The sequence below is a fragment of the Sinohyriopsis cumingii genome, chromosome 17 (genome assembly GCF_028554795.1).
Source record: "Sinohyriopsis cumingii isolate HCF-2022 chromosome 17, ASM2855479v2, whole genome shotgun sequence".
Classification (NCBI taxonomy): domain Eukaryota; kingdom Metazoa; phylum Mollusca; class Bivalvia; order Unionida; family Unionidae; genus Sinohyriopsis; species Sinohyriopsis cumingii.
In genome coordinates, this window is record NC_142977.1 from 69,100,774 (window position 1) to 69,127,647 (window position 26,874).

A 26,874-nucleotide genomic window follows, 5' to 3' on the forward strand; every position below is an offset into this window, starting at 1 on the left:
GTTTGTCAATTTTTGCAGCAAATATATTATACTTCTCTCTCTTAGTAACAGATCTGTGAAATAAACAGAAGTACATCAACTATACACAAATCATCCCATACAATCACGTCTTTTTCTCCAATGGACACAACTTGTCAATATGCCAGTCTAGCCCTTTTTTTGTCACCGACGTTTTTGGCTCAATGTGCAATCATTTCTTTTCCTTCTCAATAACAGCATGGTGTTTACATTGGCAACATGCAGTGCACATATTCTAACAGAAGGCTACATCTGTTTTCTCATGCAAGACATCTTATGGTTTTTCCAGATGCCTTCTGAGCTTCAATTTTTCTGTATGTAGCTTCTTTTGTAAATGCAGTTTCCAATCGCTATTACCGTAATTCAGATCTTTCTTTCAGAGGTCACAAAATGCCAATCCTGTAGCATTTTCTTATAAACTGACCAACTAAATTTCCACCCATTCCCATTTTTTTTAAAACATCTAATCTTTTCAGTTGTGGTCTCTCAACTTGGGACGCCAGGTTTTGCAAGCAAATTTCTTTACATTGCCATCAGTTTCCATTACTGAATGAATTTAAACATTTGACCAATCAGAATACTCTTTACAAGTCATGACCTAATATATGGAAATAATGTACAAGGGTCATTGCAGAATGGGACTCAAAGACCGGTTTTGATTCAGGTCAATAGCGGAATTTCACTTTAAAATGGAGAAAAATCATGCCTGGTATCACTAATATTTTCTAGATGGCTTCCCACGCAAAATGTCACACCAGCCCCATTTAAAAACCAAGTTGACCACGAGATGAATGGTATGTAGTTTTTCCAGTCAATCCTCTGTAGTTTATTAGTGAAGTTAATAATCTATGATAATGGATGGACAGACAATGAACAGATCATTCAACAAGATCTTCTGATCTATTAACAATAGAGCTAAAAACCCTTGTGTGTGCGTGTGTATCATGCAAGTAAGGTTAATTTTCTACAATCATTGGGGCATAAAAAGTTGAATTACTTGCACTATGGGTAACACTGGACAACAAATTTTTACAAAAGTCATGTTACTGAAATAAAATTAGTCAATTCTTATCAATTTTTATGTGCTGAACACGAATATGACAGTCAAATTGCAAAATTGGCTCTAGTTTTTTTGTAATCTGCAAGAAATTAATGTTTACATAACGAAATGCATTCCAATAGTAAAAGGTCAACTGTAATAGCCTACCTATAAAAAATCAAGTCATTGACTACATCTTAGATTTCTTCGCCTGTCTCTTGTACAGCTGTTCGGGAGCATCTCTGAGGAGTGTCCAGCAGCAGTCAGCCAGCATTGTAGTGGACCATTTTCCCTGGTATCTTTGTTCCATTGTTGCGATATCTTGATGAAAACGTTCGCCGTGTTCATCACTAACAATACCACAGTTGCTAGGAAAGAAATCCAAATGGGAATGAAGGAAGTGAATCTTTAGAGACATATTGCAGCCAAGTTTCTTATACTTCATCAACATGTCTTCTACTAGTTCCTTATAGTTTTCTGCCCTAACATTTCCGAGGAAGTTTGGAGAAACTAGGCGAAAAGCATTCCATGCTTGTTTCGCGTCACCTTCCAGCAAGTTGTTGAACCGGTCATCTTTGAAAAGCTCTCGAATCTGAGGACCCACAAAAACTCCCTCTTTAATCTTTGCTTCGCTGAGTCGAGGGAATTTTTCATGCAGGTATCGGAATGCTGGCAAAGTCCGGTCAATGGCTTTCACGAAGTTCTTCATCAAACCTAGTTTGATGTGAAGGGGTGGTAGCAAGATTTTCTGAGCCTCAACCAGAGCTGGGTGTTGGATATTCTTCTCTCCAATGGCTACATTCTGCCTGTGAGTCCATTCCTTCCTCATGTAGTGCATTTCCCTTGCTCGGCTGTCCCACTCGCATAAGAAACACATGTATTTTGTATATTCTTGCTGCAGTCCCATTAAAAGGGCAACTACCTTCAAATCACCACAGAGGTGCCAGCTGTACTTGTTATACTCAATGGAATTCAGTAGCTGCCTTAAGTTATCGTATGTCTCTTTCATGTGGACAGCATACGCTACTGGAATAGATGGAAGAATGTTTCCATTGTGCAAAAGCACAGCCTTGAGACTCAGTTTCGAAGAGTCCACAAATAGTCTCCATTCTTGTGGGTCATGAGTGATTTTTAAAGCATTCATGAGGCCCTCAATATCGGAACAGAATATCAGATTACTTTCCTTTCTGAAGAAAGGCTCCAATTGCTGGTGGCGCTTTCGATATGCAGTAATTGTGACATCTTCTTCTAGAAGATTCCATTGTTGGAGTCTTGATCCTAGCAATTCTGCCTTGTTCTTTGACAAGTCCAAATCACGAATCAGGTCATTTAGTTCTTCCTGTGTTATTCTGTGTGGGGTTGATGATGCACCACAGTGAAAATCTGGATCACTGCATGCTGATGGACCAGGAGAAGAACAGGTCGACTCACCTTTGTCTTCGTCAGATGAATCAAGAGAATATTCTGCTGGAGGTTCTGGAATAGGAAGTCCCTCACCATGTGGAACTGGTCTCAATGCAGACGGAATGTTTGGGTAGACTATTCTCGACTTCTTTCGCTTCGTTATTCCGCCGGAAAGAGGAGGAACCAAGCAGAAGTAACAGTCATTTAGGTGGTTGCTTGGCTCTCTCCACACCATTGGGACTGCAAACGGCATTGATGACCTTTTGCAATTCAACCACTGTGAAAGCTGTGTTGTACATGTAGCACAGCATATATGCGGAGCCCAAGGCTTGTCTTGGTCACCAACCTTGCATCCAAAGTAAAGATGATATGCCTTCTTCACTTGAGAATTGATACTTTTCTTCTGGTTGGCAAATGTCACTTCCCCACAAATATAGCAAAAATTGTCCGCGGTATTAACACACTTTCGAGGCATTACTGTTCTTTATTGTACGTAAATGGATAAAATAATAAGTTTTATGTAACAGTAGCTTGAACTGTCTCGCACAACGTCTAAAATATTTTAAATGCTGAACCTATCTGATTGGGGTTTATATAGTACACTGCTTACGTCAGCTTCAGCAGCCGCCTGGCATTAGTATAATAGGCCTACACATGTATAGTACACTGCTGACGTCAACTTACTTCAGCAGCCGCATGGCATTAGTATTGCAGTGCATCAGAAAATGATGCAATCAACTGTGGATGATGTGAGCATGATGGTATTATGCAATGTTACATCATTATTCCGGATGTTGCTGCAGTCCTACTGGAGAAATTTACACAGTGAAACATAGAAAATGAGGTATATGAATATCTTCAAAACGAGAGCCAATACAAATTTTTCACGGTTATATTCGTGTTCGGCACACCAAAATACTACAGATTAGGGCCTTTTCAAGTCAGTAATGATTTCACTGTTGACCAGTGTAATACATATTTGTCAAAAGAAATGCAAGTTTCATGCAAGTAATACAGGTAGGGAAAACAAAAGTGTCAAAGCTAGACGGAGAATCAAGTTTTTTTTTATTCAGCTTCAATCAACTAAAACCACAGACATGTGTCAACATGTTTACTGTGTACGACTATCCATTTAATGGATGAAATAATTTTGTACTTCTAAAAGATCTGGCATCATAAATTGAGAGGCATTAGCAATAATACATCAATGCATTTAACACACAATACTTATAAAATAAGCTTCTGTAGTACCAAGATGAGTGCTCATTGACATTAATATTTCAATGAATTATGCGTAAAATAAGTTCAGGTCATTTCTTTTTTTTTTTTAAATCGGCATACAAGTAATATGAACATTATTGCAGTAAGCGATTCCTCGCAGAATTTGGTCACCGAGAGCAGAAAATACAATATTTACAAGTAAACATTGCAAATTCATAAAACAAATTCATTATATTTTGTCTTCATACACTGATTACACTTTCTACATCACAGCTTTCAACATCAGCTTTCAAGATAGGAATAACACTTGCATTAAATTAAGCATCATAAAAATTTTACACAATTATTTTAAGCAATAATTATAAAAATTATCAGTGTAATTCAGGTAGGTGAAAAGTTACATCTACCTATGATAGCAGATTTCTAGACTTGAGTGTTCAAATGCAGTTTCAATATTTCAACATAAATACATGCATCATAAAAAAATGTGTGAATGCCAGATGTCGACATAATTGTAAGTGAAACAGAAGAAAATCATCATCATCATCTTTATAAAAAGGAGTTTAAAATAAGAGTTTACAACAATCAATGAAACGACAAGACATGTACAGAAACATCATTTGGGTATGAAAATTTTACGGAGTTTTTAATAGCGCCAGTCTAAAATAGTGGTTTTATGGTATCCGCATTAAATGGTAGCAATATATCTACAACACTATACATCAGAAACACAAGACCTTTATGAGTTTGAATGAAGTATGAATATATTCCTTTACTGAGCCTGAGGTCCATCTACTCATAGTGTGAAGAGACATAAAAAGTCATAAAATAACCAAAAATTTTTTCATCTATACAAATAGTTTTGCACCTCCATAGAAATAAAATGATCAATGTCATCTGCACAGTGATTCATATTGTTCAACAACCTGGGCCTAATCATGAAAACATACATGTATTTACACTTGAATTTTGATTGTTTAAAATAATGCATGTAATACGAAATTTACAAGTTTGCAAAATATCAGTGTGAGGTCACAAAATAAAGATAGTAATCTTATATGAAATGTCAACAAAAAATTCTCAGAAGAATTCCATTTAAATGGTAACAAAAATTCTCAGGGCAGTTCCATTTAAATGGTAACAAAAATTGTCAGAGCCATTTCATTTAAATGTACATGGGACCTGGGGAAGGCAGCTTTTAAACAATCCTATTACTCGGGGTCCATCTAATGATTATGACCAATCTGGCAAAATTCTCAACTAAATCTATTGGCGACTACTTCACTTTGAAAGCACTTTCCCTGGGTCACAAGTCTATTTTACTTGCACAGCCCTTTTTATCATTTCGTCTAGATCTCTCAACCTGCTATTATAGCAGACCAGAGACTTGTAATAGGAAACAATGCTTAGATTACAAATAAATGATTCAAGATGCACGAGTTCAAAGATTAAAAGTATTCATATTATTCATAAAATATGGAACATTGGATGATACAATTCTGCACTACTGAAGGAGACGGCATTGTAAAAGTGAAAAGATGGGTTAGCAATAATCAATATGGTGCACAAGAGAATATGACAAATTATTTTTATATTTAAATTGAATGAACCCCTCAACGTTAATATTTCAATGAATCGTGCATAAAATAATATATACAAATTTACGAACATTATTGCAGTAAACAATTCGAGCAGTTGGTCACACTTTAAATATTTGTGAATTTATAAAACAAATCAATGTTAATGCCAGGATGTAAATAGAATTATAAATGAAACAGAAGAAAAATCATTACCATCATAAAATAAGAGTTAAATATTCTATGAAGTGACAATGAGAGAAATTTAAATGTAAGAAAACTCATTAAAGCTGGTCATTAATAATAATACAAATGCGAAGTACTGAAGAATTTATGCAAGTAAACAAGAGTCACTCAAAAAAACAGAAGCTCTATCGACTGAAATGAAAGTTCAGGACTCCAGTCAGTTTCCTGTCAAGGCCTGTGATCTTGAACTGTGTACAGAGTTATTTAATAAAAGGCATATAAATTTGATGTGCAATAATGATCACGATTGGGACGTGAAAAACCCACACGAGAAAACCAACAATTTTCATGTAAATTACAATTTGTAAGGGAGAAGGAAAAAAATATTACTGAAATTGCCCATCTTGCCTGAGAATCTAGCTCAGCTGCAATATGCTCGCATCTGGGATTTGTTACATAAGTTATTTCATATTTTATACACAATTCATGACATGTTAATCCAACACAAATATTACAGTTGAAAACCTTGTGATGTCTTGCAAAAAAAGAAAACTTGCAACAAAAAAACAACAAAAAACAACTTTATCATAATCCAATAAAATATTGACGATGATAAAGTAGAAGATATTCCACAAGTTTCCTCTTTCCTGCCATCATCTGTAAAGAAAGCTGAACTCTATTTTGCCTTCTGCTGCTCTGGGCTGACCTATGGACAATTAAAAAAGAGTTCAGTTAGAAATGCTTACAGTTTATTGAGAAATATTGACATTTCCTGGCATAAAAAACAACAGAACCATAAAGAGCACATCATACGCCCACCTATGTTTAATAGCTCTCTATGTACAGACTAACAGGGTATGATGGAATTGGAAATCTACAGATTTAAATGAACTAGACTTTTTGACCCCAATAAGCAACAAGTTTCTTGATTCATCCAAGATCACAACCTACGACCAAGGACCCATAATCTGTGGTTTCTTTTTGTTTCCTTGTGCAAGCCGTCAAAGTTTGATCAAGATCTAAAACTAAATTTCCTTCACCTCTGGACCCACAAATCAAGACCTTCCAAAATCATGTACAAGAACCCACCCAACCCATACATTTTGGCATAGATACAGGGTATATAACTGATATTTTGTGCAGAAACCACTTTCTACTTCTGCAACTGACCTTCATGTTTAGCCTAAAACCAAGTGACAGATTCCCTTCTTGAAGTGCAAGCCATTAGTGATTTAAAACTTGTTGTGCAAAAACTATTTTTTATTCTTGTCCCAGTCATCTTAAGATTCTTTAGTAGGATAGTTTTGTAAATTCTTTGCTTTAATTCAAAAGTATCCATCATTTTCTCATCATTTGTAGCTTTGCCAAGAAAAAGCAAAGCTGACCTGAACTGAACACACATTAGGTTCATTTGCACACATCATCATCTTTTCTCAAACAAATTTGGCAAGAATTCATTCCAAATCATGCAATTCCAGTTTATAACAGACCATAATTAAGTGGTAAAATACGTACAGCAAACAAGGCTATATGCACATTAAAACGGCTGTTGGCTGTTCAAATAGACAAATGGTTAAACGGGAGGAAAGGAGTTCAAATGGTTTTGATTAAGCAGAGACCTTTTGGTTATTTGTGAACTAGGTACAACTTGTAAATCTGGGTCAATCTTGGAGCCTTACTGAAGATGGTGGAAATGGAAATGAAAGTAGCAAACAACAGAATGATGGATAAAAGCATAACATAATCATGGTTGAGAATGTTGATTTAAAAAAATGAGATAAACTAGCTGGGGATACTTGGGCCATTCAAGTCCCCACAAGTCATGGGGCACTGCCCTGCTTGGGGGCAACTCCCAACCCACCAACCAAATTGATTTCCATCAATTTCAGTGTAAAACAAATACCCCCCCCCCCGATCCTTTTAGTAATTGTGCCGTCTTCACGTTATATTCCGATTAATAGTACACTGCAAAATTGTGCAGGTTTTTATTACTTAATAAATCCATTAAAAACTTGTTAAAAAAACAAAACAAACTGGACTGGTTTTGTACCATTTATCTCCTTTTAATTTTTAAACATCTTTACCAAATTAAATGGATCAAAATCTTATTATTGTAATGGAAAATTTTAACTAAAGTTGCTACCTGTTACTTCTTCAAGATTCACATCGGTACTCACCTCTGCACTGGCCACTATCACAAAGAGGTATCAACATTCATCTGACTTACTTGGTCCAGAGGCGACTGGTGCAGGCTTACATTCAATAAGTGAATCAAGAGAAACATTTGACAACTTCAGTGAAAGTTTTTCAAGGTCTTTTCTCGTACTCTTGGCGTGATCTGTAAGAGATCCAAACCCTCTGCTACCTTAACCAACAAGGCTGTCACGCAAGGTACATACCGCCTTCCCCGCAATGTCAACTTTCCAAAAGAAGTCCAACAGAGCCCAAGTTCTCTCTGTACCAATTTTCACATTTTACTCCAACCTGCTCCATACAAATTTATTTTTAATAGCAGTCTACTGCAAATAACTTGCTATTATCTATTTAAGAGTGTGTACCATCAACTGTCAAGGCCACCTCTTTTTTACTTAACACAGAGCTGTTTTTTTAAATTAATTATAATGTACATTTTAAACTTGTTTCCTTTTAATAATCATATAGTGTGGGTCATCAATTTTCCCACTTTCCTGGACAATGCTAAACCATAAATCAAAGTATTAATCAAACTCTTTAAAGCACTTAACCCACCCCCATAAAGCATCACTCATATTTTCATTTTAATATCAAAAACACTAAGAGTACAACATCTTTATGAAAGAGACAAAAATCTTGTGATCATCAAATTCACATAAAATGTCATTAACTTAAGGTAACAATCTGATACTGCATTAATGAATTCAAAGCTGATCAAAATTCAGGTCTCTTTTACATCAAACCAAATGTTATATATACCCACTTACAAATAAGGAACGAAGTATAAATAGTCTAAAAAATACTTTATGCAGTACAGCACATTTTAAGAAAACAAAAAAGCTGTAAATCAGTTTAATCTGAAGTACATGTACATTTATAATGCTACTGTTTATTCGTGGAAATATTAAACTTTGTGGATCACCAAGGTACTGTAGAATCTAATGTTCATAATTGAAAGCAATTACGATGTCCAATTCAAATATTTATCATTTCCTTAATAAAAACGTCTTACTGCATTTTCTGTCATTCTATTTATCTTGAATCCTGTTCTGTGAAAACTGTTTTTGGCATCTTATTTTGTTCATATATCCACTTTTTTGCCAAGTGGTATTAATTGCCGATTCAATCCAATTATTGCAAATAGGATGCCTGTTTGTACAAATGCATGAAAGTGCAAGACCATATTGCCAAGACAAGTCAATGCAGAGCACAAATCAGCAGATCTGGTAAACTTTCCATCCCTTATCCATATACAAGTAGAGTATAAAACAAGGCCAGTCCAAACCTCATCTTCGACTTTTCACTTTGTTCCATACAGCATTGCAAATTTTATCATTTCTGTAACTCTCTACATTTTCTGGTCAAGACCATTAAATTTAACTAAAAGCCTATTTGTTCCAACAGGATTTTAAATGAATTGTGGACTTCTAGCTAGATTTAAAGACGCTGACCTGAAAATATACCCATATAATATATATCCTAATTACAGATAGGATCAAATCTGAGGGCTGTTCCATTTAAACATAAAAATATTTGTCATGGTACTTATTTTTCTAAATTCATATTAAAATAAGAAATTTATAAATTGCATCTAGGGGTGAGTAAACCACTTTAAAAGTGCCTTCCACTTAACACGTATAAAGAACAGCCCAGAGATGCTGTGAGCAATGAAACTATGACAATGTTTGGTTTAATTAATATTAATGGTGTCACTGCGTGCTACGTCAAGTTAAGAGCAACACGACAAAAATCAATGATGCTTTTCCCCAAAAGTGAGTTTTGAAGAGCAAGTCATATTAATTACATCACATTGGTCTTCATGCACCTGGTGATCAATATAAAATAAGACCTGAGGGATTTTAGCCTTCATGTCATTTTACAACCCATTTAGCCAAAGCTTCTGACCAAAGAGAAATCAGTAATTAATAGTACAAAATACATACCATACTCCTTCCATTTCAAGTTAAAATATTCACTATATTTATATTCATACAGACTCCAAAAGTTCACATCTCTTCCTGATTTTATTTTTGATCTCTTTAATTCAGTTCTGTCAGGAAGTTCTAAACATGTCACTGGTTTCCCATTCATGAAATGGCAACAGAAAATTGGCACCTGGCATTCCCTTTCATTACATGGTACATTATTTACAACACCATATGGGTAGCCTCATTTCCCTATTGATATCCTCACCAATTTGACCCGACCTGCTTAATGTTGGTATCAAACAGGTTATAGCTTGGATGACCTGTCCACAGCTGTAGTATATTTAATTAGCATGCAAGTAACACTACAAGGCAATGTTGTTCTTGGAACAATGGATATGAACTAAAAGTAGAAGGAATCATTTAGTGGTATTAAGTGATAATGGAGTATAATGTTAAACTTGTACACGAGTAAGATCACAACTGTAAGGAGCCTAAACAATATAGATAACATTGTCATAAAACCCTTTTTCGATAAACAATGGAATACCGGTCTTTATCTACAGATCAAAGTATTTGGCACAAATGGGCAAAATCCATGTGGATTAAACAACTACAAAACGACTGAACAAGATGTTCTGATAACTAATCATTTAAAAAAATTGTGGAATATACTTGGCACTGGCAAATACTAACCAATGAAGCACCACAATTTAATACATTTACTAACGACTTTCCAAAAATTTCAACGGCCCAACAGGCCTATTGCTGTTGTGTAAGCTGGCCCTCCAAACCCACAGGAAATTGAAATGACCTCTGCATTTGTACTTACTAAATATACGGACATAGTGTTTCTCAAAATTATCAAAAGAAAACACCTGCCCAACATGCTGAAATTGTCATGAAGAGAATGTAGTGTATATGTACCCTTCGATAAGCTAGACCAATATCCTTGCTAGGAACATACAATTAGTCATACTTATCTTGGAGTGTAATTGGACTACATACTTGTAAGGTTAAAAATACAAGAATTGAACTGCTATCCAGGTAAACATTCTGACATTAAATTATAATTATGACAACTAATGTCCAGACAACTAATCTTTATCGGAATATCTCATCTTGAATATTAGTAACTCTATGCTCTAGATTGCGACTCGTAGCTGCCATCCTCAAAGTACAACAATGCGGACTGCTTAGGAAAAAAGATGATGATTTTCAGGAACAAAGACAGATTTTAAAAATCTTAATATGCATGTAATTATTTACAACATCTACAAACATCAGCAAGACAGTAACCTACTTAACTATTTAATGTCAGAGATGCGTTTCTTGCACCTTTTGAACAGGCACCTCGTTCAAAAGGTGTACAAGTGCCACACACACTATGACAGTGGTTTAAATAGGAGTAGTTTCCATACCCGTTTTATTCAATAATTATCTATTTCAATGTACCTTCATTCATTAATAATCTTAATTCTGTGCAATTGATTTTTGCTGTTTACGTTCCAGAACATGTAATTCTTCAAGATTTTAATGTCTTGAAGTGTGCAAAATAAAATACCAGCAACATCAGCAACTGAGAGATGATGGTTCATTTCCAAAAGATATTTAGTAAAACGAACTTCCGATCGAATTATATCAGTTCTCTTTGGTATTTATAAACACAAGTTCAGGCAGTGTTTGTTGATGATGAAGCCAGCTAATGATTGTGACGTTTTTATGCCATGGGCACCTCAATGTTTTGTCCAATACTATATGGTGTCACAAGTATAAACACGTCTTAATTGTCCTTCCAATTGTTTTCTTTGCTGGAGAAAATTCCGAATCTTTGCTTTGCTTTTCACCACAAACATAAGTTGAATATGCACAATCCAATATGATGGTTAAAGCCCTGCATGGTAGCCTGAATTTCAAAAGTACCAATCTTATTTTAGAACTTGCTATCCCTATAATGAACCAATCATATTTCAGAACTCTCTATCTCTATAATGAAAACTTTACCATTCTCAGTCATCTACCGGGTTTTTTTTAAATGCTGCAGAGATACGGATTCAGCATTTCTTAATTTAAATTCCAATTTGAATTATAAAGAAATAAATGTGTACTTTAAGAAATGAACCTGTCTGGATGTACTGCTGAAAGCTTCTAAGATCAAGACAGATGTACACAAAATACATCTATATGACTACTCAAAAGCTTCAATTCTGCTCACAAATTTAACAAGGGAAACAATTCAGCACACAAATCTTGGTAAGGCCTTGGCCTCAAAACCAATTCTTAGTACACTACTTACAGTCTGCAACAAAAATACGCTAGTAACTTACCTGAGCTAAGTTGCTGTGCTGTTACTGGCCATATCCACCTCCCCATCCTTGAGCAGCATGCTGGCTCCCTCCATACCTAGAAAAGATTTCAACAGACATCAGCATCACAGACACATCTGTTTGTTCACTAAACCCTGCCTTAACGAAACAGTTTGCCACACAATCTGAAGAGCAAGACTTGCTACATATCAAAGCATGTTGGTACTTCATATCTGTATTTGTGGCTTTAGGCTAAAAGACATTTTCTTTTTCCTGACCAGTCAACGTACTCGATCTTGCCAAAGAGCGACATATTGCTAAACTCAATGTCTGCTCCTTTACCGATTGGTTTCACAAATTAAAAACGGCACCCACTTTTTCCCTTAAAGTTCTGTTGCTGATGAAAATTCTGAATCTTATGCTTTCAATGCAACTAGAAATATTACAAATATGAAATAGTGATAGCAGCAATTGCTTTGCGCAATCCAATAGTGTGATTGACGAATGGCACAGGAACCTTGATTTCGAATTAACCAATTGTATTTTAAACCTCCATATCCCATACTAAACACATAAATTTCAATTTAAGTATATATAGAAGAATCATGCCAAGGGTAAATGATCCGACAGTTATAACATATGGATGACCAAATTCACATCATTACAGCTATCACCAGCATTAGTATCACCAGACATGTCATGTCCAAGCCAAACTTCAAAAGTACATTACAGACATTTTTTAATACAGTTAGTTTAATGATGTAACTTTGTATAAATGTCTACTTTTACCTAAAATGATGTTTTTGTAGGTTTCTGAACTCTGCCATTGATTACATTTTTACATGTGCAAGAACAGTCAGCATATTCAGCTTAAAAACAAAAACAAATGAGGTAGATTCTCATTTATATACGCCAAATGTGCGTTTTGGACTTGTAACATAGCTTGAACAATTTTTCAGACATATCGCTACGATGACCACCTTGTGGTAGTTTATAGTGATATCTAGCGCTGGGGCACCATGCCGCAGACATGTAGCGTCATGTCTCACATTATCCCCATACCAAGCCAACCAGTTCAAACACTAATCTTTTAATGCATAGCACCAAGCAATTATTTTTTGGTACAACTCTGCTGGGGTTCAATCCTGCAACCACCCACATACAAGACAGATGCTCTAACCACCGAGGCCACTAGAGGTCAAGATGCAGCAAAGGAACAAATGGTGTATATACACTAAATACAAACTTTGGGACATTTCAACCATAAATAGTTTTAGATGCAACAAACAGTACATCTGGCATGATATTAATCAAGGTTGCTCTTTACAATAAAGGTTAAATTTTTTGAACATTCTTTGTGGAATTTCTTCATTATTTTTGCTCCCTCTGAATGAGGCACGACCACGATGAATGAAAACGCAGCAAAATAGCAATCACACGCGACTTGTACAATGCCGACTAACTCTGAATACCAAATTCCACTTGTCTCAATCAATTGCTTATTTCACTACCACATTTTACTTTTTATTTTGCAAATCATGATTTGTATTTTGGATTTGTATTTTTAAAAATCATGATCTGTATTATTCAACTAAAAAACAAAGCATGTCTCTTCACCCAGTTTACCAGTGAACGTTTGGAAATCGCAGTAGCAGCTGCATTGCTTGCTGTGTCCATGATAAGAGTGTCAAAATGTACATCTTTTCATTTACAAGTGGAAATAGTTCTTTCATGTCAGACATAAGCAATTTTCATTTACATCTGGAAACGGTCTTTTATATAGGCACATTTGAGACAAGGAGGCCTCTACCCCGCCAATTTGATTGTCATCACTATCGCCTCTACATACCAAAACCTGACATGTTTTACCTATTTTCAGTGCAAGCCATCCCAAGAGGAACTTTCTCAAGAATAAAATTTGTTCTGTTGAAACATTATTCTTCCAAACCACAAGTGCAACCTCCCAACTACTTTTATGATGGAACTTTTGCCTCCTCAAGTACAAAGACAGACAGGATGAAAACCTTTGGGGCGAGGTGGGTGGAATGTCCTTGTCTTTACATCTGCTTTACTGTTAGGTACCTTGCATTTTAAATGAGCATCTGTAAAATTTCCTTGATAAAACTGATGGATCATGGTTGCTATCAACACCATGCAGTGTCAACATAGGGTAACTGCTTACCGACTACCCAAAGGAAATCGAATGAAAGAAGATTTATCTTTTCAAAATTGCACGTTTTAAATATGTTGACAGACCAGACGAATTACAATACCAATCTGACCTGGTTTTCATCACATGACAACACAAATCGCAGCTAAATGTTCACAACAATGTCCAGTAGTCAACAAAAATCCCTCCTGCAATGTTACTGTACAAAATCAAAAATGTTCCATTAAAGCCCCATAAATAAGGATTTAATTATCAGTGTGTTCATTTCAAAAACAATGAATATAAACCAGTCACATTAAGTGATCTTATGCAGTCTTGCCAACATACTTCTCGGAAGGACCAATGTACAGATGGTCATAAAAACAAATGAAGATGCCACCAATACATAATGCGGGCTGGACAAGAGCTCTTTAAACCATATTCTGTTAGGTATACTAAAGGATAAAACCAGGCTACGGACTGGATCTGGCCCATTGGCTTATTTTACCCACCCTTGATATATGTACAGTACAAAGCATTATTATGAACTACTGGACAAACAAGAATCCCAGCTTACCCTTGTCCACCATACTGATTTCCCCAACCCTGGTCGGCAGATCCCTGAAATGGAATAATATGTAATTAAGTACAAACAAGACATTGTATTCAAGTTGTAATGCAATACAGTAATGGACTCCTAGACCTGGAAAATATACATATGCATATGAAAGGGAATACAAAATAATTAATGGACCATTGCTACAAATATGTTGTTGTGGGGCTTGATGCCATTATTCAGCATACGATAGGCTATACATTGGTGGCCAGTATTAATGGTAGAGGAAGAACCCGGGAAAACCACAGACTACTGAGACACTACTAGCAAGCTTTCTCACATACCCACATTGGCTGAATCAGAGACTCGAGCCGCCGCAGACAGAGTTGAGATGGCAGTGATCCGTAATGGAGCACTTTAAACCACTCGGGCCCCCGCTACAAATACGATACAAATTTCTAAATTGTATCCAAGGCAAGCCACTATACCTTCCATGGTTACCCAGTATACCCTTTTTCATTACCTACTTGGCTGAATGTAACTAACATGTCGGAGTAAGCTTTGCCTAAATGTAGGTACCTTACCAATTTATCTCAAATGAACCCAGCTTTAAAAAAAAAATAAAAGAATTTCTAGATGAGCTGTTCACAAGCATAGTTTCCTCACATTTATGAACAGTAATCCAATGAAATCTGTAGACAGGAGAATGAGAATATTTAAAATTATTCGATTAACTATATGGTCATTTGCAATACTAAAAAAACAAAAGTGAGCCACACTTACAGCTCTCACTTCTTTTAATTGTTTAGGCCTTGTTCACTCTCACCAAGTGGAGATGCAAATGCCCGACAAAACTTTTTCTGCTCTTAATCTTGTCAGTATTTTATCTAAACAGGAACATTCTATCGTTGAAATGTGAACAGATAAATTGAACTGTAATTCATAATTTAGATTTTTTATAAGCAAAAAGGATCAGTGATATCTGTAAGCGTAAATGTCAGCGAAGTAAAACTGCACATTCAAAAAATAAACAAAATGTAACCAAATAAGCTAATTTGTTAATGTTACATCATTAATTTAAATTAGCTATTTTTATGACTTTCCTGCCATGAAAATATTTACACATCAGCATTTAAGGTACATATATTCAAAACAAGAGAATCTGTACACATCAGTATTTGTGAAAGGCAGCTGCCATGAAACCTAGGACAAATTTGACAAGTTTGCTGAGAAAGCATCTGAAAATCGTTCTTTTGAACAAGATTGCCAAGAGGGATAGATCACACCCATGGAAGCAATTTAAAGACAGATGGCACTCGGGACTGATTATGCTCCTCAAAACACGTCCTGAAATTTCACACAGGCTTCACCAGTTTGCCTTATGGGTTGCTTGAGGACACGAACCATTCCTACTAAACATTACCTGGACATGTGGTACCATGTAGGCATTAAAATGAAATCATGTTCAGAAGGACGTGTAATACAAACCTAAGAAGCGGAACTTCCAGGTATCAGCAAGAAAGCAGAGCAGTAAAGACCTTCCATGAACCACACGACAAAAAAATTATCTTACTGGAAGCAAAATTGTTGATTTTAAAGGAATGCAAGATCTTGGATATCAATGCCAAAATGATGGCACATTTAAGAATGCATACAGACCATATCTGGTCTTTCAAGAGAAATTACACTGGTTTAATTTCACTTTTAACTCAGAAATGACAGTTATCAAAAATATACAAATTATATAAGGCTTACCATTGACGATACACCCGCTTTCTCATTGATGAGCTCTATAGCATGTTGAATTTGAGACGGAGAGCCACGGATATTGAAAATCTTTTCATTTGGGTTTGGCCCTGGCTGTCTGGAGAGTTCAACATGTGCTCCACTCTGTTGGTTGATCTGCTTGATGGATTCACCACCTGTGGGTAAAAAAAAAATCTGAATGTAGAGAGGCTATTATTTTAAGAAGTCAATCGATAACCTTTAAAGCTGTCAATAAACAATGCGTCGAGAAATTTATATTTTCTTCAATACAATCAAAATGGGTGGAAATTTGTCATCTCGATTTTTCTCTCGACGACACCACTTCTGACATTAAAAGGGACACTGGACTAATTTTTCCCTTTATAGAACAAATACTGAAACGTCTTGCCAGGATGCATTTGAATCTTCCGTCCAATTTTAACAGATTATGTTCCTAACATAGGAAATGTCATTTAAAGATAATTTTATTTGTCAACAGATCGGCATCTGGCACTAACACTTTAATGCAATGATGCTCAGTGCCAAGTCAGACTGCAACACAACTTTAAAATCTATCGTTCATCCTTTTTTTTTTATAGCAATGTTGTCAATATTTGATGGCAATTCAACATCAAGCTTTAAAGGCCTTCAAGCCAGGATGCATAGCTGCCAACCTTCCAGGCTCGCAATTAGTGAAAAACGGGTAAAACTTAGTGAATTTGGACATAAATTAGTGAAAAATACCATGACATTAACTCCATCCACTCTGACCTACAATTCTACACTATATCAAGATCGCAAAATAAAAATAAAACACTACATATATGCAGAAATGTATCTGCATTTCTATTTATTATGGTATTCATAAACTACACTTGTGCTTAGTTATCTACATGGCAGAACTTCCTCAATTGCTTGATCGTAAATTTGCTTTCAGAACAGTTCAGGCTTCTTGCCTGCTGGTTGATCTTGGGGACAAAGTTTTATGTGGTGTTCTCAGACATTTGCTTCAACTAGTGCAGCATTTTTGGTTCTTCCATGGGAAAATTTGTATCAAATGTTTAGCATCGTCTCCAACTGATAAAGGTAGATGGTGCTCAACAAGAAAACTCACAAATAAGGCTTCACAGTTGGTAGCTTGCAGGTCTTCCGTCAATGAATTAAAATATTCCAGGGCTGAAATCTGCGAATCCTTAATTTTCCCAACCTCTACGAGTTTTTTGTGACTGATGTGCTTTCTCACAATGTCTCTGCCACCAAGCCCAATATTAAAATTTGTGGCACATTGTGTGCAAAAAGCATGATGTATATCAACGTTTGATGGCTGAATGCACTGCCAATTTTTATTATATTCCAAATTAAACTTCACCTTTTGAGCAATACATATCTTTTTCCTTGGTGGTGAAGCCATTTTCATGATCTTGGATGTGATGCCAAACAGTAATCCAAATCAGTGGTAGTGATGCATGCGCGAAGCAAAATTCCGGTAAGGCCAGTTTCTCTCAAAAGCATTTGTAAAACTACCCTTATACATATAGATTAAAATATCACAACTAGCGCTTAACAGGAAATCAGTTATTTTATTCAAGACTTGAAATAATTAAGAATGGGAGAATTCATGCCAAACATTTGAGGGTTGGCAGCTATGCAGGATGCTATGTGCAAGGTTCAATTGAAATGGTTTAACAGTTTCAATTTTTCACGGACTGTGCACAATGAACCATACCACAAGCTTGCTTAGCCATGTGGCTGAGTTAGCTCAACAAGCCATTCCAAGATTAACCGGAAGCCTAAAACAAGTACCAACCTTTTCCAATAACTAAGCCACACTTGTCAGCTGGTACAGACGTCGTTTGGTCCTGGTAATTTCCATCATCATATCCTCGACTCATTCCTCTCCCTGAGCCACCAGATGAATATCCCCCTCTGCCTCCACGTCCACCACCACCACGCCCTCCTCTTCCAGAGAACTGTAAATGGAAATATCATGAATGGAACAAAAAATATCAATACAATTACGTCTAACTTTTGTTTAGACTATAAATCAGCACATGATAGGCAATACAAGGCACCCAGTATATCTGGTCAGTGAAGATCCACCAACAAACGGAAGCTAGTGGCAAACTAACGTACCGGCATTGCTTGTGACAATGGGTGAAACTATGTGAATGGGTAGAATATTTATTATCTGTAAAGGTGAACACTTTTAGTTAATTTATCAGGCTCAAAAATAACAGGTTAATGTTTGATGACCCTAATGGAGTAAAGAATGCAATACCTAAACTGGTCACACATCTGGTTCAACTGTAAATCTACTTTTCTTGCAAATGATGGCAACCAATCCCAGGAGAAGCCATGTATTTCTCTATTCATTTCCCATCAACGCATATATGTCGGTATATATTCAGGAATAATATGCTCAACATTCAAGTTAATAATCCTAGACAATGTTAACTTGTTAGCAAATATTTTACCGAATGACTTATTCCAACCTTTCGCAAAAATGCAGTCATACCAAGATAAAAATACATTCATAACGTCTGCATATTGCTATGTAAGAAGAATTTGGTTTGGTCTCCAAACATACTTACTTTAGATGAAGCATGTTAATAAATCTAACCTCTGCTTAAATTCAAATGCATGGTTTAACAATTTCCAACACTTACACTTGCCCTTTGGAGGAGTTCATTGATCATGCTGGCTGCTTGCTGTACTCTATCTGGGGGACCGGTGATGGCGCAGACTCTCTCAGGGGACTGTCCATCATCTGCAACAAGTAGGAGCAAAACATGAACATCACCTTGATAATCTAGGTACTATGTCTAGCAGCATTCAATAAATGAAACAGAATGGGGTTAATTTCACTTTCTAGTAAATATTGGTAACTTCCCACCAATGCCTTTTTGTGTCAATTTTATTAAAACCAATTGGTGGTGGTGGTTGTTGTTGTGGGGTTTAACGCCATTTTTCAGCACACAATAGGCTATGTATGGCGGCCAGTATTAATGGTGGAGGAAGAACCCGGGAAAACCCCGGGAAGAACCACCGACCCACAAGAAGCTACTGGCAAGCTTTCTCACATGCCCACATTGCCCGAATCCGAGACTTGAACCCACGTAGACAGAGGTGAGATGGCAGTGATCCGTAAAGGAGAGCGCTTTAGACCACTCGGCCACTCGGGGTCCCAACTGGAAATAAAAATGGGGTAATTAAGATAAGAGTAAGAACAAGTTTTTGTTAATTACAATTTTCATTTAGATTAACAAGTTTGTGTTTCCTCAGAACAAAAGGAATCAAGTCTACCAGACTAGAAGGAACTTCCAACACAGTCTTAACTGATCAAAATATGTATGCTCCACTGACATCACAAGACCTCAATGAATTTCCATTAATGAAGGAAAGCTGAATTCAGTTAACATGCTCTCCCAAAAAAGCATGGTGTGCACCATGGGTAGAAGCTTGCCATAGGGATTGTACAATTTCCAGTTGGACGAGTTATAGGGGATTGTGCAATTTCCAGTCATACGAGTTAAAACATCTGACAATTTTTTGGGGGGTGGGTACTGGATTGGGTTTTACATATCAAATTTACCTTGGGAAAAAAAAAAAACTGAAAACTTCTTTCCTCTCAGAAAACTAATGTTTAACTTCAGAAATCGTTTATGCCCACATTTGAAAAAAGAAATTGACATTGCTTGTATGCAAGGAGTACCTATTGGGATTAAAATCCACCGAAGTTCAGAAGAATTCAGTTACAAAAACCCCTGAACTTTAAACGTATGGGCACCACTGCTTAATACGTCTATCCTGAATGCACGTTTGCAAAACTTTCTGTGAAAAGTAAATGCATTCATATATACAGTGTTACACAACTAGTAAATGAGGCAACAAACATGCATGTGCACATCACTGATGCTGCCACTACCTATCTGAATTTAATATTTTCAGATCTCTTCTCAAATAGTTTTGTTGCATTTTACTTGTATTCCTTTTGTACAAGTTTTTCTATCAAATGCGGTAATACTGGGATAGGACAGAATCTGATGCAAACTCTGTATAGCGCATATATCATATATTTCTGGGAATGCCAACAAGACATTTGTTACAGAATTTACCACTTTTGTGTTGCATACACATTTGACAACAGGAAACAATACTGTTATGATCCTTGCCACAATTCACCAAAAATGTGATACATTCAACTGTTACTAACAAAAATGTTTTAACCCATTACCTCATACAACCGTCTTTGGACGCCTCTACAAAAGTCGCATTGAAGCGACTTTTGACGCTTCTACAAAAGTCCCATAGAAGCGCCTTTTGACGTCTGCTGTAAACATCAGCCATTTTAAGCCGGTTTTCGTAGCGCCACCTTCGGGGAAAACCCCTTATTAGATACTACATTCATTTCTGTGAATGACAGTTACGTCAGATCACGTGGTCACGGTTTATGTACTGGTCAATATCTGCTATTTAAAGTAACTGGGTCGTAATCTCCACTCTCCAAAATGGCGGTCGCAGATTTCATTCAGTACTTACGAAGTTTTCATGATTAGAATCACAACTATGAAAAATTCAATAACCTAGGTAAAGGCTCTGATATTGATATAGGCTGCAATTAGTTTTTATAAATTATCAAATTTAGATGACTTAGTGATGTAGACACAGATGAAAAACTTGTAAATTTCGAGTATGAGAAATGGCAGCTCTACGGTTGGTCACACGGCCTCAGTGACATGACGGTGAACGAATTCTCTCCAGATTTTAAAGCACATAACAAATTCTTCCGTGATAAATAATTACACAGCTATAACAATCGGACTTTACTCTTAAATTGTTCCACATGTAATAGATGTGTACCAAAAATGTAAAATGGTTAAAATTGCTGTTAAACGTAACATACACTACATTGCTTAATAGTTCACATGCAAGCTATGCGCATGCAGTCGACTAGGTAACCTGTGTTCTATGTATAGCGAGCTGCACTTTGTCACTATGCTCTATGAGGTAAAGGGTTAATGGAAACATACAGGGAAATTACAAAGGGACTTTGATACAGCATGTTTCTAATTCCATTCTGTAAATCTCATGACCTTATTAAACAGCCTAGTTTTGGTTACTGGACAAGTATATACATTTTGACAAAACATTGCAGTCTTGATATATTGACTTTGTAGCGCATGCATGATTTGGACCCAATTTAGCATAGACTCTGATGGTACCAGGTGTTAAAAAATGAAGCTAGCTTTCTTGCATCTTGTACTTTCTTATGACATTTTCCCAACTAAGAAAATAGACATGTCCCAGGCAATAACATTTGAACAAATTAGATCTACAAATACATGGAAAATGCTTACCTTGTTGGAACTGTACTTTGGCCCCCGTTTCAGCCTGAATCTTCTTGATCATTTCACCTCCCTTACCAATTACAATACCAACTGATGTTCGTGGGACATCAATCTGTAAAACAGCAGTTGTCACAACTTAAAAACGGTTAACTGATTCTTCTTAAAATGTAAGCCGAGTACCAATGATTTGTTGTAACTAAAGTCTCAAAACTTTTAAATTAAACGTAATGCCCTGGTTGAGCATATCCAACATGCTTTTATTTAGAGTCACATTATTAAGGTACATCAATGTTATTAACAAGCGATTTAGGTTAAAAAGAGCTGTAGCTTATATGTAAACAGTTAAAAATGTTTTTGATTTATTTGATATTTTGTTTATTAACTTGAATTGTCTGATTTGAATCGAACCAACCTGGACAATGTAAAAAATCAGTCAAGTCAACCCCAAAACAGCCATGTAGTGTTCAACTGATTATTTAAAAACACTGGTATCAAAAGGATAATGACAAGATCTCGCAGTAATTTCATTAAATGATGTTAGCCATAATGTCCCCATCTTCAATTAATCACGAGACAAATACAGTATGTAAACTGGTGTGTGAAACCCTTCAAAATGACTAGGAAAACAAATCAAAATTGCAAAGCAGATAAGGACAGACATGAAGTTTCAAAGATAAGTGAAATGCAACACCAGTTAATTTCAGGTTTACAAATAAGGATACAAATACAAAGACATAGCCCAAATTATTATGTAGAAACCTGTCCAGATTTGCAATAGATGCAGAAGACTGCACAATAAAGTCAGACAGGACAGGGCTCGAAATTAGCGGTATTATGCAAGCAGATTTCCTGTTGGACAAGCAAGTTTCGGTTATAAATAGTGTTTGTTTATGCCATTCCCTAAGAAAGACTTTACTTAGATGTTCTGCAGAATCAAAGCAGTGGCCATTGTAAACAGTCATAAAATATTAGCATGAGAAGATGAAGTCAATTTCTCACTAGGAAAGATGCATTTCTATAACAAGAATCCATCTGATTTTGTGTTTCACTTAACAGCGCAAATTATGGTCCCGTCATTAACAATGGAAGTTTGGTAATTGATCCCAATTAATCTGATAACGAATGTAATGAAAAAATGACCTATCACACTTTATTTACTCAACCACAGTTACAAACTACAAAGCGGTATACCATGCAAAAAGAACAGCAAAAACTATTCAAAGAAATTAGTTTGCACTTTATTTTTAAGATTCTATTTTTTGCTCGCTTCCCAAACGCTCCAACAGTAACCTACATATTTTACATTTCCATCAAAATAATTATAAGAATTAAATCAATTTATTACGATTACGTTATTGTCACATCGTTACCATACAACTACTTTTTCTGTGATGATGATTATATTTTTCCCTTACAAGAATGAACAAATGAATACACGTGATGTCCAAGCAGAATGCCGTATATTTGTTGGGAATTAAAATCTCTGAGCATGGTCATCTCAGATTTGAAAAATTTCCGCCGTATTATTAATTTCAACAATACATTGAGGTTCGATTAATTAGGAAGAATTACCAAACTTATGATACCGTAATTGGAGCTGTTAAATACAACGCACCGAGTGCCAGATGGCTTCGTTTGATGGGAACACTTTTTCCAAGCTGAAACACTATCTTCTGATGCTAATATTTTATAACAGTCTTTACAATAGCCATTGCTTTGATCATGCAGAACATACGCTAAAGTTAGTAATTGTTGGGAAGAGGCTATTTAATTGTGGGAGGGGGCAAAGACATGTAGGGTGAAATGCGTTTCTTGCTCTTACTTTCTTATAAAGGAAACTCATTCCTTTTCTTGCTTAAATCAATTCATGTCAGCTATACTATAACATCTCATATTTCAAAACAAGGCACAATTCCCTTCTTATAAGACAGGCAAAATGTGGCATTCGATAGGTGTTCAGCCACCAGAAGAAGGCAAAAGTTGAATGAGAATGATGAGGAATAATTCTTATGATAGGAAAAAGCGTAATGGAAAATTTCATAAGAAATGGACAAAAGACAGGGAATGACAATTATGATGAGTTAAGGAATATTATGTGGTGTAACTGATGTTTGCAATTCGCAAAAACACAGAAAACATCCGTTTTGTTGTGGGTTATTCGAACTTTAAAATTGAATCAGTAAACATACATGAAAGCTGTGTGACATTGTTTTGTGAACAGAACTAGTAAAGCTTTGACAGGACTAGTAAATTTCTCATCACACCATCCTCAGAAGGGGGAGTGAGGGTTTCAAACTTGCAGAGTTCACAAAAAGGCCAGTCCTCTATCGTTTAGTTTTCTTATGAAATCAGTAACTAAATTTCCAACAACTTTTCGCTTCAGCCATTGCCACAAGTTTTTTAAAACCTTTATCTAAACCTTTTTTGTCATGGTCTCTCTCAACTACTTGGGACACCGTGTTTTGCAAGCATACTTCTTTCCATTACACACAGATTCATTGGAAGAATTTAAACCATTGACCAATCAGAATAATCTTTATGAGTTGTGTGCTTACTAATATATGCAATGAATAACTTACAAGGGTGGTTGTGGAATGGGACAGGACAGATTTTCTTTTTATAAAAAGGTATCTGAGAAGATTTTAAAATACGTTTTTTTTTAAAATAAAAATCACTCACTCAAGTCAGGAGAAAAGCGGAATTCTGCTTTAAAAAAAACGACAGCTACTTAAGGTCTTTTACTATTTTAATATATTAAAGTAGAAAAGGACAATATTTTTAAGGAACATATTTGGGGGGGGAGTCGCAGAAAATTATTTTTTAACCAAAAACGTTTCATTTCTATTGTCTCTAATAAAATTCACGTTCGTTTTCATTCAATTACAACACTTACAGTGTTTAGTTTTCCGGGCAAATTGCATCCGTTTTCCTTCTTTGTCTTTTTTAAATACCACACGGGGGGGGGGGGAGGAGGAGGAATGGATGTTTTTTTATATTTTTATTAGAATGGTGCCAAACTTGAACCCCTATGCTGAGAAATATCCCAATCTCATATTCACTAATCTTACAAGCGGTCTATTCTGCGCAAAAAAAAAAAAAAATGAACGGGTTCCGCTAAAGCTAAACTCTTTCAATTCTTCTAGCACGTGCCTGGCAAATTGTTTGCCATTAAATGCATGCAGGTTTAAAACTGGTCCATTTGTCACTTTATTTCCATTTTATAAATGGAAATACTAGTATGTTTGATGAGAAAGACTATACTGTATTGTGTTACTTAGTAACTCGTGTATCGAAAACTGGGAGTAACATTACCTATATAAACTAGAACCATCAATTTAATGAACAAGAACATCTTCAAAATAATGTTTTAAATTTGTTTCAGCATTAAAGTAGCTAGCTGCTTTATATGTATTTTGAATCATTTCTTCAAAATGTCTTCGTATAACGTGTATCGTTTTGAGCCGTTACCAGACCGCGTGGTTGTGTTCACACCATGAGGCATGACAAACTACCTCATTGAGCCTCAAAATTTCATTTAAAAACTAATCTCACCGATTGAAATACTAAACATGGTCAATGGCATGATATATTAACTTGTTTGTCACTTACTATTGACTGTACATAAGCTGATTGTCTGTCCATTTTCAAGATTTTTCTTTCTCCGTTTTCTTTTTAGCTCCTGCTATGGCGGTGGTTCTCCTTCAAAGGAATGCTGGACAGGCTTTGATTGGCCAAAGATATCACAGTATAAAATAGTTCTCCAATTAAATTATAAGCGCATGTCCTAAATGTCTAAAACCTTATTCAATGATTTTTAAAATAAAACTTTGTACCAATTATCACTTATCCAATTTTATAATTTAATGAATATATTTGCCATTAAGGCTAAACACTAAATTCATTGGTCAATTTCAGTGGCGTGCCTGTACGGAGCAATCAAAAGACGTTCGGGCCTTTCCGCCAAATTCCGGAAAAGCACCTTAAGAACATCGCATTAGCCGCCATTGTAAATACGTGGGACTTGTTTACCAGTGACGTCTTGATAACATCACTCACCACATATCGTTCATTCAAGTTCAAGTTCATCTAATCTTTATTTATAGTTGGTGCTTATACGTATAACACATCTAAAGCATATGCTCTACCTACTAATAAAATAATAATTTAGGTAACATTCTGGACTATTTCCAGTACCGCATTAAAAATCAAAATCTATATATCGGCTATCTTGCCATTATATTGGGACCATTCATACACGAGACAAATTTCAAGCAAATATTGTAAACAGTCCGTATAATGTTACAAAGATTAACATGAGAACATGTACAGTCAAACTGCAAACATTCGGGCAGATAAATACAGATGTACATAAAAATTAATACCCTAGAAAACTTAGGAGAGTATGCGTTCGTGAACATATAAATACATATTTTATACGCATGTATGGGATGTACACATATTTTGATATACATTTATGGACCCATATGTACATACTTTATGGACATTTTTACTTAGCCACACACACACACACACACACACACACACACACTCGACTGCAAGAACACACTTAAAAGACTGAATAATGTTTCCTACCTTAAATATTCTCAGCATGTTTTTTTTTTAATGTTTTCTTATCTTATAGGTGTTGTCTAATGTTGTAAAGCGCTTAGAGCTTCTAAAGATTAGGCACTATGCAAAGTCCTCATTATTATTATGATATATATATATATATATATATATATATATATATATATATATATATATATATATAAAATCAAACATGCATATTACATAGCTAACATCACAATGCTCTAGAAAACTAAAAGCGCGTGAATAATTAAAAAGGGCTAAAAATGTACGCATTGCATAAGAAGAGTTTAACAGTTTGGGGCCAATTTCAATAGATCGACAATTTTCTTTAGGTGCTGAGATCTTCGTTTGAAACAGGCACTCTTTGCTTCTTTTACCATCGTAAAGACCTTATTTTCAACTACTCTGATGGGGTATAGTAAATTCTTTTTTGTACGATTCATAGCAAATTATTTTGCAAGCTTTTATGACGGGGTGGGGCGAAATATTTTCACGACAATTTAACGTCACCCCCCCCCCCCATTAAATGATCTGTCTAAAAGAAGAATGCATGCTAAATTGCCATGCATAATTCATGCTATTTGCACTTTGCACTTTATCCCCTTTCAACTTTTAA

General features: G+C 35.7%; 1 protein-coding gene across 1 annotated transcript; it reads right to left on the reverse strand.

The window, feature by feature from the left end:
* Positions 1-3,509: 3,509 nt before the first annotated feature.
* On the reverse strand, positions 3,510-25,436 carry LOC149779182 (far upstream element-binding protein 3-like). The gene is made up of 8 exons (XM_089939750.1): positions 25,278-25,436; positions 21,678-21,780; positions 18,987-19,087; positions 18,128-18,290; positions 16,330-16,496; positions 14,596-14,639; positions 11,891-11,966; positions 3,510-6,151 (listed from the first exon to the last, which is right to left on the reverse strand). The coding sequence occupies exons 1-7, from the start codon at positions 25,308-25,310 to the stop codon at positions 11,912-11,914; spliced, it is 666 nt and encodes a 221-aa protein (XP_089795876.1). The 5' UTR covers positions 25,311-25,436; the 3' UTR covers positions 3,510-6,151; positions 11,891-11,911.
* Positions 25,437-26,874: the final 1,438 nt, after the last annotated feature.

Excerpts from the sequence above, each read along its gene's own strand:
- LOC149779182 (XM_089939750.1), bottom strand. The coding sequence starts at position 25,310 with ATGGACAGACAATCAGCTTATGTACAGTCAATA. Across the intron at positions 19,088-21,677 it reads CAAAGTACAGTTCCAACAAG|ATGATGGACAGTCCCCTGAG; the intron begins GTAAGCATTTTC and ends TACTTGTTGCAG. Across the intron at positions 14,640-16,329 it reads AAGCGGGTGTATCGTCAATG|GGATCTGCCGACCAGGGTTG; the intron begins GTAAGCCTTATA and ends ATTCCATTTCAG.